Source organism: Hippocampus zosterae, chromosome 9 (assembly GCF_025434085.1).
Source record: "Hippocampus zosterae strain Florida chromosome 9, ASM2543408v3, whole genome shotgun sequence".
Lineage (NCBI taxonomy): Eukaryota > Metazoa > Chordata > Actinopteri > Syngnathiformes > Syngnathidae > Hippocampus > Hippocampus zosterae.
Window position 1 is genome coordinate 13,274,150 of NC_067459.1, and position 13,527 is coordinate 13,287,676.

The 13,527-nt window shown below is 39.1% G+C and overlaps 2 protein-coding genes across 2 annotated transcripts in view; both read right to left on the minus strand.

Moving 5' to 3' along the window:
- prxl2b (peroxiredoxin like 2B) overlaps positions 1-13,527 on the minus strand; it is a 260,615-nt gene that overhangs the window by 99,887 nt on the left and 147,201 nt on the right. The gene's annotated exons all lie outside the window — the stretch shown is intronic.
- Positions 6,586-9,538, minus strand: mrps16 (mitochondrial ribosomal protein S16). Its single transcript, XM_052075740.1, has 4 exons — positions 9,369-9,538; positions 9,213-9,251; positions 7,284-7,550; positions 6,586-6,799 (listed from the first exon to the last, which is right to left on the minus strand). Exons 2-4 carry the CDS (start codon positions 9,223-9,225, stop codon positions 6,690-6,692), a joined length of 390 nt encoding a protein of 129 aa, XP_051931700.1. The 5' UTR covers positions 9,226-9,251; positions 9,369-9,538; the 3' UTR covers positions 6,586-6,689.

Consider the following 13,527-nt stretch of genomic DNA (forward strand, 5'->3'; position numbering starts at 1 on the left):
GGTGTTTTCCTCTTCCAACACACCAAATCAAATGATCAGCAAGCTCTTCAGGAGCCTGATAACGATCCTGATCCTATGAATCAGGTGTGTAGGAGGAGGGAAACATCTAAAACATGCAGGATAGTGGCTCTTGAGGACCGGTGTCGCCCAACCCTGCAATAAAGTGATTTTTTTTAAAGTAGGAATATCGACAATAGTGTGATTACAATCAATCACATATAGCCGTTTTTCCTTCACAATGGACTCCGTGCCAGGAATGTGATTTTTTTTCTCCCTCTTTTTATATTTATTTTTGTCTCAGAAATATACCGTCTTTATTCTCATAATAGTGTTTTTTTTTAACTTTTTAAAAACTTCTCCCAAAAATAATTTTCATCTTAAACACCCCCCAAAACTTTTCACAAATTTTTGTTTTACATCCCCCACCCCAAAAAAAAACTTTATTCTCAAAATAGAGTGTGATCATTTTTTCTTGATATCCAAAAAAATTGAACTTTTCTTCTCGTAGTACTCTATTGTCATGTTGTTTTCCCCATTCCATTGTTACCCTAATACTCCTTGATAAACCAAAAAAACAACAGATGTATGAGGTTCATTGTGTGCTGTGAGTAAAGGGAGGATGACCTCTCTGAAAATGGACGTGGTCTGACTTCAACAATTGAGCAAGAGGATGAGTGTTTAGGGTTTACCTTCAGCGCGTGGACAGTCTTTCCAGTTCTGCTCATGCATTCCTGCCTGACATGATTGCAGTGGGTGTGGCCTGAGAGACTTTGGCTGCTGGCGGCCGACATAGAGAGACAAAAAGAGAGGAGAAAAAAAAAAATATATATATATATATATATATATATATATATATCATGTTGTTGCATTACCCAATGAACACATGCGGATGATATTGTAAATGTAGCACATGTATCGAAGAACACGGTGTTCACTTTGGGGGGGGGGGGACTGCTAACTAAGGTCAATCGGTTATCGAAGTATACATGTTTTTATTTTATTTTATCTGTTCACAAATATTGTTGCTTGGACTTCAAAAGTCAGCCCCACCCCTCCTCTGAGAAAAAAATGTTTACATCAAACACTGGTACTATTTAATCTTAAAAGGTATTCAAATGTCTTATAGGAAATAACGAAAACCCCCCAACTGTAGACGAAATAACGAAGCTGTGGTGAAGACATGCACTGGGAGAGTTCAGTATGCTGTGTACAGTATTTAACGATTCCATTTGTTTATTATACATAGATTTTTTTTCAAAGGAAAGCAAAATAAACTATTTATATGAATTGCTTTCAGTCTGCTTGGCCTGGACTAATGCACACATACACACACACACACACAAACGCATGCACGCACGCACGCACGCAAAAACACGCACACACATAAGCACACTTTTGCACGCACGCGCGCGCACACACGCAAGCAAAAACACGCACGCACGCACACACACACAAGCACACACACACACACACACACACACACACACACACACACACACACACACACACACACACACACGCCCTGCTTTACTTTATTGTGACTGGCCTCCATCCAGAAAACGACCGAACAAAGGCTGACTGACTGACAGGTGTACAACAGCATTGTCATCCACTTCCTGGTTCACGTCCCATCGGATGCACCCTCCACACTCACGCGCGCGCACTTTAAAAAAAGGATTCAGTGTGAAATAATATAATTTTCGTTTTGGACATGCGCACACACACGCCAGCCTTTCTTTTACTGGCCCCTAAAAGGATTGCTATGATAACCATAGCTTGGCCGGTTATCATCGACACTGCAACCTACTAAATTTTTGATTTGGCGATGTGTGGTATTAGAAGGTGAGGTTAATGGCTGGTGAGGCATTGATTGCGAACGAAATGCATATTTACTGTATTACTGTTGGGTAAAAAAAACCCAAACAACTATGGTGCATGCTTTGGATTACATTCAAAAGAAAACTATCAAAGTAATAATCAAGCGGCCTGCATAGTGTCCCTGCCCTCAATTCATGTATCGAAACATAGCACATGTACTTCTTAATTTGAACGTGCACGTGTGCAGGTAATTTGTTTCTCAATTATGTCGATGTGGGGTTGGACACAGTTAATATTTAACGGCGTTACACTGCAAACTGCTGTTGCCTGGTTAAACATTTTCCACTCAGGTCAGGAGAGAAAAAGATCGCAAATGACGTTCATTAGTACAAAATGCCTCTCACATTAGACAACCACTACTTACAGGACGCCGACTATCATGTTGACCGAAAATAAGTCATGAAACACAGTCAGTCCAGAAAGAAAGAAAGAAAGACAATTTGTACCATTGAATTCAGCTGCGTGGTCATTGTTTCGATGCTGTCGTTTCATTGGTCCAGTCTGCCCTCTAGTGTTTAATATTTGTTACGACAGGAAGGGCGCGCGCCAACACCATTTCTTTTCTGTTATTTCGAAATAAGAGTTTGTCCTAAAAAAAAAGACTTTATTCTCAAAATACAACTCCCCTGGAAATCTAAATTTACGTTATTTTCATATAATTTTGGTGTTTTATCAGAAAAAATATATGATTGCTAGAATACTGTGATTTGGTTAGCGTGATTTTTTTTCTTTATTCATATATTATGAATATTCATGTTGAAAAAAAATCAACCCCCCAAAAATAATTATTTTTGTTATACTAAATATTTTAAATGTAGGAAAGTATTTTTTTACAAATGTTTACTAGGCGTAAAAATGAAATTATTCATTCCTTCATCTTCCGAACCGCTTTATCCTCACTAGGGTCGCAGGGGGAGCTGGAGCCTATTCCAGCTGTCTTCGGGCAGTAGTCGGGGGACACCCCGAATTGGTGGCCAGCCAATCGCAGGGCACACAGAGACAAACAACCACGCACGCCCACGCTCACACCTAGGGACAATTTAGAGTGTTCAATCAGCCTGCCGCGCATGTTTTTGGAATGTGGGAGCAAACCGGAGTACCTGGAGAAAACCCACACAGGCCCGGGGAGAACATGCAAACTCCACACAGGGAGGCCTGAGCTGCCTCTGCACTGCGAAGTCGACGTGCTAACCACTGGACTACCGGGCCGCCTAAAATGAAATTATCTTAATATAAAAAAAGAGTGCTTTATTTTCTCACCCCTAGAAAAAAACATATTTGCACACATTTCAATTTAAATGTTACCCGATTCTCATGTGAAATTTTGTATAAGGGGATCTAAGGGGAAAAAAGGTTGCTTTATCCTAAAACAAAATTAAAAACAATACATAAAATAAATCCCATCAATACTATTAGTGCACTTTTGTTTAATTATTTTTCTTTTAATATGAAACCATTTAAATAAAAATATACTTTTATTCATGTCTGTTTTTATGTCAAAAATGATAATTTTACTGTAAAAAAGTACTGTACAGGTTTTCCTCACATCAAGAATTTTATTAACTAGTCACAAAATATGTGTTTTTATATGGGGAAAAATGTGGATGTTCATATACCAGACATTATTAGAAGTACCAAGGACTAAACTGAGGCTCAGAGGGGATAGAGCCTTTTCTGTTGCTGGTCCCTCTCTCTGGAATGACCTCCCACTGAATATTCGGCAAGCCTCCTCGCTGCCCATCTTCAAAACCCTCCTCAAAACTCACTTGTATTCTTTGGCATTCGACTCAGCATGACTTAGTTTTGCTCTTGGTTTTACTGTTTGGTGCATTCTACCGCCTTTATTACCGATTTGTCTTTGTGTTTATTGTGCATGTTAAATTGCTCCATGTATAGCACTTTGTATGCAGCGATGGCTGTTTGAAAGTGCTCTATAAATACCGTTGACTTGACTTCACTTGACAAAAATGGACTATTTTCATTTCGTGACTTCCTACTGTATGTGGGGAAAAATGTAACTTTATTCTGATAATATTATGACTTTGTGTGTTATCTTATAAACTAAAAACGTACGAGTTATGAAAAACATTTATTGAAAAGAAAAGACAATGTAAATGAATGCAATTTGAAGCCATAAATCAACAGATAGTTTGTGTCTTCAGCAGTTTCTCATAATCCATAGCTGAGGTTCTACACCTCGGGACGTTTTGTTGTCACCTGCAGGGACAAAAAGAAAGTATACTGATTTCAGCATGGCTGAATGTGACACTGTTATTGGTCTTAAATTTATTTCAACAAACAGAACCAAGAATACTGCACTTGCCATCAATAATTTCTGGATGCGATCTGAACCTTTCACCTGTGTAAGTATCTGCTCGTCCCAAATTGTGACGTCCTGCACACAGCCCAAAAACATTTGCCCTTAAAATTGTTCCCCCCCCCAAAAAAAGTAAGTCAAAATACACTTCCTGGTGGCTGTGAATAACATCGTGAGGACATCAGAGCTATTTGATTTATTGAATGATTGTTGTCTATGCTTTGAGACAACCATGACATAATTTTTTAAAGAAAACATCAAAATAATGGAAATACAACATTTGTAATTTCATGACAATAAAGCATTTCAAGGAAAGAGTTATTAATTTATACGACTAAAGTAGACAAAGTAGAGTTAAAAATAAAAGTAAGCGAGAACAATTCATATAACATTATTTATTTTTAATTTTTTTCCCCTCTCCCTACCCAGCGTTTTCCTTTCTGAAGTCTGATTGTAATTTCTCCATTGCGGGACAAATAAAGGATATCTTAATTATGAGAATAAAAAGGAAATGTGACAGGACTGAATCAAAGTAGTCTTCCCCAAAATCCAAAAATCCTCTTTTCCTGAAAAACCCAATTTCATCATTCTCATCAAGAAATCTCCCCTCATATCTTATCAGATGTTTTTAGGACTTGGATGAAAACTATACGTTACGATCCTAACCCACCAAGTTCCAGAATGCCTCTTTTTGAGCATAAAGTGAACCAGAAGGACCGTCATGACAATCAGCAGGGCCGCTGCCAGTGATCCAAAAAGAGCTCCAAAGAAGCCCGGACCCCAGCGGGAGCGGTCACACCTTAAGCCGCAGTACTGCCGTATATCTGACTCATAGCAACTACAGGGGAAACAAGCAAACATGCACATAACTCCTATCACTGCCAAAGGCATTTATTCACTCAACTGTACGGGGCATTTATTTGAGAGACTACAGGGATAAGGCGTTTATTTTCTTTCAAGTCGAGTATACGTGTCATTTGATTAAATAACATGGATTGGGGCTTTTTGTTTTTGCGTACTAATTCTAACTCAATTATATACGGTGGCAAGATAATTCATTGACAATTAACTACGAACTGAGGTTAATATCGGAGGTAAAGACATTCATTTGTTAAGTGGGCAAAGCACCCAGGTGATTAATGGGGGCACGGCGTCTAATGGCACTGAGGCCACGATCTGAGGTGAGGCGTTTGTTTTTTCTTAAATGGATGACACAGCAGATGATTAATTGAAGCGTGATGTCAAATGGCATGGAGGCTATTTTGTTCGGTAAGGCATTTATTTAAGTCAAAGAATCACGAGATGATTTAGTGAGGCATTGCTTCTGTTACAATTGAGGTTAGTATCTGAGGAATGGTGTTTATTTGTTCATATGGGCAGAGCACAAAGTGATGAAGTGAGGCACGGAATCTAATACTGTAGGGTGAAAGCAATTATCTGAGGTGAGGTTTTATTTCTGAAACTGGATGATGCACCAGGCGATTAATTGAGGCACGACATCGACCCCCCCCCCCCCCCAAAAAAAACAAACTCTGGTTATGAGATCACAGAATGTCGTAATAAAATCTCAATACTGCCCCCATGGGACAGTAAGCATCTAAAACTCGAACTCTAAAAAAGAATGTATAGTTCCTGTGACTTAGACAGTTATGGTCTGATCAACAGGTCAACTGAGCTTTTTGAGTCTTCAATGAGCCTTACAAGCATGCATTTGGAATGCGCGAGGAAGCCGGAGTACCTCAAGAACATGAAAACCCCTCATAGGCAGGCAGAAATTCTAACCCAGAACCTCAAACATATAAGTCAGATGTGCAGTTGATCAGAAAAAAAAAATCCCTACCTCCTTTAGCAACTTGTCGTTGAAATTTAATGACTCTGGTGAGAACAAATCATTATAAGCATCCCAAAAAGTGATCTTGATCAGAATCAGAATCAGAATCATCTTGATGTCCAAAGTAATATTAGCTTTTCAAGTAGGAATTGCTGCAGTATCTGGAAGTGAGGAAGAACAAAAAAGTACCCAGATAGAGGGGTATAAAAGCAAAACAACATACGCAAATACTCTGTACAGGGGGTCCTTGCTGTTTGACAGAGTTTTGTTCTAATGGGAGTGACATAACGTGAGGAACATATCGCGGTCTACCACTGCTAAAGTAGTAGTAAAACAATCAAATCAAAAGGTCTATCTATGGCAGTGTGCCATTGTTCACCAAGTATCCCCTGTAGTTGTACATTGAAGTTGTACAACAGAATCCAGAACATTTATTATTACTTTTGTCTAGGGTGGAGTACAACTGGGTGGATTTTTGATCCCCAAATTAAAGCCTTCATAGGAACGTGATACTCTGTCTGATGCTGCATCGCTCTGTAAAAGAGGCTCTCAACAGGAGTTGATGTATTACCTCACTTTTAATTATTAGTTGACTCTGTGCTTCAAACATAATATAGAATGTACAAAAACAGTCTCTATGCGCTGCGGTGACATCACAAGTCATCACGCTTCCGCCTCCACATTTTTTTCCGGTTCCGTCCGTGCCGCTTGGGCTCGCCGACGCTCCGCCTCCGTCACTGTCATGGGATGGAGGGGGAAGAATCCCGCTAAACCTGAGGTAATAGAAATGGTTACTTTTAGAAATGTCTTAAGAGTTGGGTACAATTCACGGGCGAAGAAATTTAAATAATTTGCGTATGGGAGACTTATTCGTCTGTCATATCATTCAAATGAATATATCCATCACCTTATATAGGTATCAGGTACACCAGAAGACTATTGAAAGACCATTTGCCTTGAATAAAGATGCCCTATTTTCACTGATGTGGTCAGAAGATTGAACTAATGTTTACTATGTACAGCCCTCGAGCTTTGTTGATTGATATCGTTTTATTTTTGACAATATTTTTACTTTTGTATATTTAGAGCTTTTTTAAAAAAAAATCAATCAACATGTTTATTGCTGCATAACAGTTTTTCGTTTTTTTTTCTCAATACAGCTCTCGTATGGAATTGTGTTACCTAACATTGTGCCCAGTCAGTATAAAACCCAACATGATCTCCAAAACGCTAGCAAACAGCGAAACATAGAGGCACCTAAAAGTTTGGCCACTGGCTTGGTAGGGTGCGCGCCACAGCCGATCCAGTACTTGATGCGGTCCGAGTTGAAGCTGACCAGCTTCTCGTTGTACACGTTGGGCAGCGGGTCGTAGGTGCCCAGCTGCTCGATGTACTTGCCGTCCCTTGCCCGCTTGTTGTACGCCGCCACAATGCGGTAAAAGGGTCGGTTGGCTTGCTTGTGGCCCGCCAAAGCCATGCGGAGGACCACATATCCACCGTGGTATCGCTTTAAGAGCTGCGAGGCTGCAACAGGAGATTGGGTTTCAAGTTATTTTTATTCCCCCATGAGGCAAACCATGTGAAGTACAGTGAACCCCCGTTTCTTGCGAGGAATATGTTCCAGATCCACCTGCAATATGTAGGTGAAAATTTACAACACATTTAATTTTTTTTTTTTTTAAAGCTGAGACCCTCCAACATGATTGATGGACATTTAAACTTAACACGCTATTTATATACATTGTAAATCTATTTGACCACACTCCAAAAATTGAAAGCTAAATGCATATATTAAAACACACACACACACATACATCTAGATCAGTAGTTCTTAACCTTGTTAGAGGTACGGAACCCAACCAGTTCATATGCACATTCACCAAACCCTTCATGAGTGAAAAACAAAAATATGATTTTTGACAAATTCAATACATAAAAAACACATTTATTAAAAACTGAAAAAATTAAATACAATTTCAAGACATAAGTATACGTTTTTTTAAAATTTACGACGTACTATCACGACAGTTACACGTTGATTACTGAGCAAACTAAATTTCCCGCTGCACTGATTGGACAAGCAATGTAATGTGATCATCTGCAGCCAGCGATGGCCAAGCGGTCGTGTCATAACTAATTGACATGTTGAGTCGGGTGTGTCTTAACCTCCATGGCAGAGGCTCCATCGAACCCTTGGGACTGATTCACTGAACCTCGAGGGTTCGATCGAACCCAGGTTAAGAACCACTGATCTAGATGAAGGGGTCTCTGGTGAGATGGGTATTGGCAAGTCTGTGCTTGAGCGCTTGGCCACGAGCTCTGATACAGCGAGAGACGTAATTACTGTATTTACCTCCATTCATAGAAAAAGCGATGAAACGATCAATTGCAGAACCCATTCCAATGCTGTTGCTACTTGTGGGGAGATGACATTGTGTGGGCCTCTTTTTTTGTTCTGGGGAGTTATACCCAGTTTACTCATTCAGTGCAGATTGCCTCACTTCTTGCCGTTTCTCTACATTTTTATATTAGGACCATTTTGCCTCATGTTTTTCTTTTGTTTATTGGCGAAACTGATATAAATCTATATAAGATATGGTTTGACAATATTCAAAGAAGGGTTCTTTATTAATAAACGTATCATGTTTTTATGCAATTCCTTTATTCTGGAAAAAAAACGGGTTGAAATTTCTTCATATTTGTCAGACTTTTTTTGGGAAAATAAAATGAATAGTATATATTTTGTGTGTCCGACAGGGATACTGACGGTTTCATTATGTATTATGCATTGTTCCAAAAGTGTAATGGTTGGTGTTATAGGCTTCCATGTCCCGATATGAAAAACAAAACAAAAACATTATTGCTTTGTAAAAAACACAAAACGCAAATGATGAACTTCTTGTTTTATCTTGTGTAACAACTGCACACTTTACACAATGCAGGGGGTCCTCGGTTTACGACGCTACCAAGACAAAGGCTCCGAGGTTGCGTTTGATTGCTTTTCATCATGCATTTATCATACAGAAAATCTAATGATATTTTGACTTTACATCTGCGTTAACGTATGCTCCAAAAAATCGAGTTTAAACGTCACATGTTTGGAAACTCAGGACCTCCCCTGTGGAGGGTCTTCTAGATTCTGTGTGCAAAATGATTCATTTTTAGAAACTTAAATACAATACTCACATAGATGGACCATGATACCTGCTGAATAGTTTGAAAATCCTGCAACAGAGGAAGATTATTTTTTTCAAATTCCGTTCCAACGGCGTATTGTTTACGTAGCCTATAGCTCTGCCGAGCTAAACAGCAAAAAATGAAGTGGAAAATTGAACGGAATACCTCTGAAGTCTTGAATGGCGTGGGGAGCAGCACAGTGTGTCCAGTTAATAGTAGAGTTGAGATTTTAGGCAATATCAACTGCTTGTTTTTGGTCGTGCTGTCCAAACCGAATGTGACATTTGTCAGGGCGCAGCCATGTTTCAACCGGAATTTGCGTCGGTCTTTCCGGAAAAGTGGTTTATAGGTTTCCAGGACGGTAGGGGGCAGTGTTGGGCTGCTAAACCACAGTGCTGGAAATAGCCCCATAATGTACACGAATAAGTATTTTTAAAAAATATTTATCCCGAATTATGAATAATATAAAATATTTTAGTGTATCAATTAATTCAAATATACCTTAAGAAAAAAATGATTTCAAGAGATTGGGTCCTTTTCATATTTTTTGTTTTTATATTGGTCAAATGTTATATTTTTAGTCAGAGATGCAAGTAAACTTTTCTGCGGGATTGTTTTGGGGGCGATGATTCAGAATCTGTCCTCTTTTTCTTTTATTTAGGACATAGGTTAATAATAATAATAATAATAATAATAATAATAATAATAATAATAATAATAATAATAATAATAATAATATGTAGTACAGAAATATCCATCCATCCATTTTCTGATCCACGTTATCGTCACAGGGGTCGTGGGCGTTGCTGGAGCATATCCCAGCTGTCTTTGGGCAGTAGGCGGGGGACACCCTGAGCCGATAATATATTTAGTAATATATATGAATCAAAGGTTAGGTTCAGCAACAGGTGGGATTGGTTTCTGAAACATCATAGCTATATATAATGGTAACATCCATATTGCTCAAGCTTTTACAGTTCAAACTTAACCCAAAAATATCAAAATCTAAAAAAAAATGGATTGCTATAAAATGAAATGCGTTTTTTGTTTGTTTGTTTAAATCTGACTCGGAATTGTTTTTCGGGACAAAAAGCCTCTGATAAAAATGAGTTGTTGACCTGCAATCTCACAGTGCAGAACAGCAGGGTGTCCTAAAGGTTAGTGCATCTGTTCTAAGGTTTGAGAGAGGCTCAAACCATTTCGAAGACTTGGGTTGCTTTATTAAAATAGGGGGATTCAAAGTGAAATTTGAATGTGAAGTGTAAATATTTTTCCGGAGAAGAAAAAAATAATTTTATTTTCCTTTCGCTGTTCCTTGTCATTCAAATTTTGTTTTCAAGGAAACATACCCGTTTTTTTTCCCCTTTGGCGTGGTGAAACAGAATTAAAATTCCAGTTTGTCATGTGGGTCCATTGCAAAATGAATTGCCCACCCCCGGTGAAAAGCAACAAGGCTAAACGAATATGGCAACAAAGACGGAGCCTTGTTCGGTTAACTGGCTCGATTTGGGATAGTATCTAGGCTTCACATTATCAGCATATTTTTAGATCCTCCGACATTCAAAAAAAACATGCATGTTAGGTTCACTGGAGGGTGAAGAATAAAATGTGGTTAGATGGGAATGAGTGCATGTGCACTGCGAGTGACCGACGGGCAGTACTGGGTGTTCTCTCCCCCAAAGTCAGATCGGTAAAACCACAGACCTGAAAACAAACTTGATAGAAAAAGAATAGCTGTGTTTTAAAAAGGGTCTATGGGAGTCCAGAAACTTCTGCGGAACAAACTTAAGAAAGTCATATGATTATTTAAAGTTGAAACCCTGAATTCCCATCAGACTTAATGTGCTTGTGTGCGCTCTGCAATGAGACCTGTTTTTATATTTGTGCCACAAAAAGAAAAGCCCAGTGATAGCGCTAATTATACAAAAGGCTGGGTGCTGGCACCAGGTTATTTCTTGCGTGCCTGTGAGCGAATCCAAGAAGCAGTGGTGATTAGCAGCATATGCATCTGGGGATCAACAGCAACACAGTACCAACCACGCCGCTCCAGCTCATTTCCATACATTAATTCACCCGTGTACATTTGCTAATTCTGTCCAGCGTGTAGCGATAAAGTGTTGGATCACACAGAGGAAATCTTTCAAAGTGGCCTGTGACACTGAAATAAACACAATGACTAATATTCTCGGGTTTTCGCTGTTTTAACTCACAATTTGATCCTGTCATTTCAAGCATGCTAAAATGCAAAGCCACACCCTAGCAGACGGGCCAATCACAGTGCAGAACAGTACACAGGTCCGAAGCTGACCTTGGCGAACACCTTTCAATTAAATTGACACAATTTAAAGGAAAAAAAGTCAGTTTTTTTTAATAAGTCAAGTGAACCGATAAAACGTGCAAATGCAACCCTTGAATTAAGCTATGCAACATTCTTCATAGTCATTTAAATTCAGTAAAGATCAACAGGCACACCTCTGTCTGCTCTGATGTAAACACTGTGTGTTATTATATATTTTTAGTAACACTGTCTTGTAACAATCAGATGCTGTCATTCGCAAAAATGATAAAAATATGCAAATAATGTGAAGCCGAGTTACTATCCCAAATTGAGCCAGATAAGCGAACAAGGCTCGGTCTTTGGTGCAATATTCGTTTAGCCCTGCTGCTTTTCACCAAGGGTGGGCAGCTAATTTTGCAGAGGGCCCACATTAAAAAACTGGAAAACTTGTCGAAGGCAAACTAGCCAACCTAAACTTTGTCTATAGTATTTATTTTGAAAAAATATATTTTCTTGTTTCAATATTTGAAAGAATTACTACAACTGTAGATATGGTATGTACTGTTAGACTTAGGAAACACATTAAAAAAATTGAACACAATTACATCTTTACGCATTACAATATTATATATATTAGCCGTTCCTAGTCAGAACTCCCAAATATATAGAAGTGGGTTGTTTAATATTATCACCAATGACCTATGATGATACAGTGATGACTTAGAATAAACGCAATGCGTACAATATATGAAATTAATTGCATTGAGAAATCTTTTTGACCCTGTTCCCTCCATCGTGTAGGAAATCAGAATGTTACTGGCGTTACCACTTCTGTAATTTTTTTTTTAAAGTCTATTTTGGGACAAATTGCTGCTCGAGGGTTTGGAAAAGTCACTAAAAGCATAGCAAAAACGATGCTCAGTTGGCAACACTTCAGCCACAAGTCAGAGCTGTTGCTCATTACCTTGTTTGTGCTATTGTCCACAGGGGTGCACATTAAAAAAAATAACGTACCACTCATTTTACATTTTATTTTGATTTCATAGTTACTATGAGGGCCGGTCAGATACAGTGGGATGGCCCCGGGACTGTTTTTTTCCCCCCAGATCTGCTTAAATAACAAAGAGAGACCTAAACAGCTTTACAGAACAAGTGTTTCTCTCCAGTATCTTCTGTGTCTGTCATCATGACCATGCAGTGGTTGACTTTTGCTCAGTCATCTGTAAATGTAATGGCGGGCATCCAAGACCTTTCCGACATGGCACGCACTGACCCAGCACCCTTCTTTGATGATTCAGAGGAGTGAGGGCATACTTCAACATCTTAACCGATCATTAAAATGTCAGAAACAACACAAATAATGAAGAAAAAAAATCACCATGTGCATGTTTTTCTGGTAGTGTGAGGTGCACACGAGATGACCAACACATCACACCACCACAAATTGATATCGCCAACCAACAGTCAACTGCATCCTTCCCTCACCAAAGTGTGGATATATCAAAGATAATAAGGATGACATAATGCTTGCTTTCTCGCAATCTCTCCCAGTCTGACTCTCCTTCTGGTGTACGTGACCCAAACCGGAAGGAATAATTACAAAATATTACATGAAAGAGTAAACTCAAACAAAGATGATATATTTCTGTTGTCATGGCAACCAATCAACGGTAATACCAGCAGCAGCGCATCTGCAAAGGTGTGGAGTGTAACAGTGTTGATCATTGACTTTAATTGCACTTGAAACATAAAACAAAGTGGACAGTCATAACACTGACATGCAGACGGTATATTCATGACACTTGTCAATGATGTGATGCCATCAAATGATGACATCGAGGAGCCATCGTCTCACTCCCCCAAAGCATTTCCACCTCCTGTTTCCTCACTGGAATTTCTGGTGGGAGGTGTTAGCATGTAAACAGAAGAGCCAGGACCTCTGAACGTGCAATTTGAGGAATCAGGTGAATCCACAAAGGTGGACTGGTGGTCCAGTGGTTAGCGCGTCAACCTCACGGTGCAGAGTTTGTGGGTTTGATCACGGCT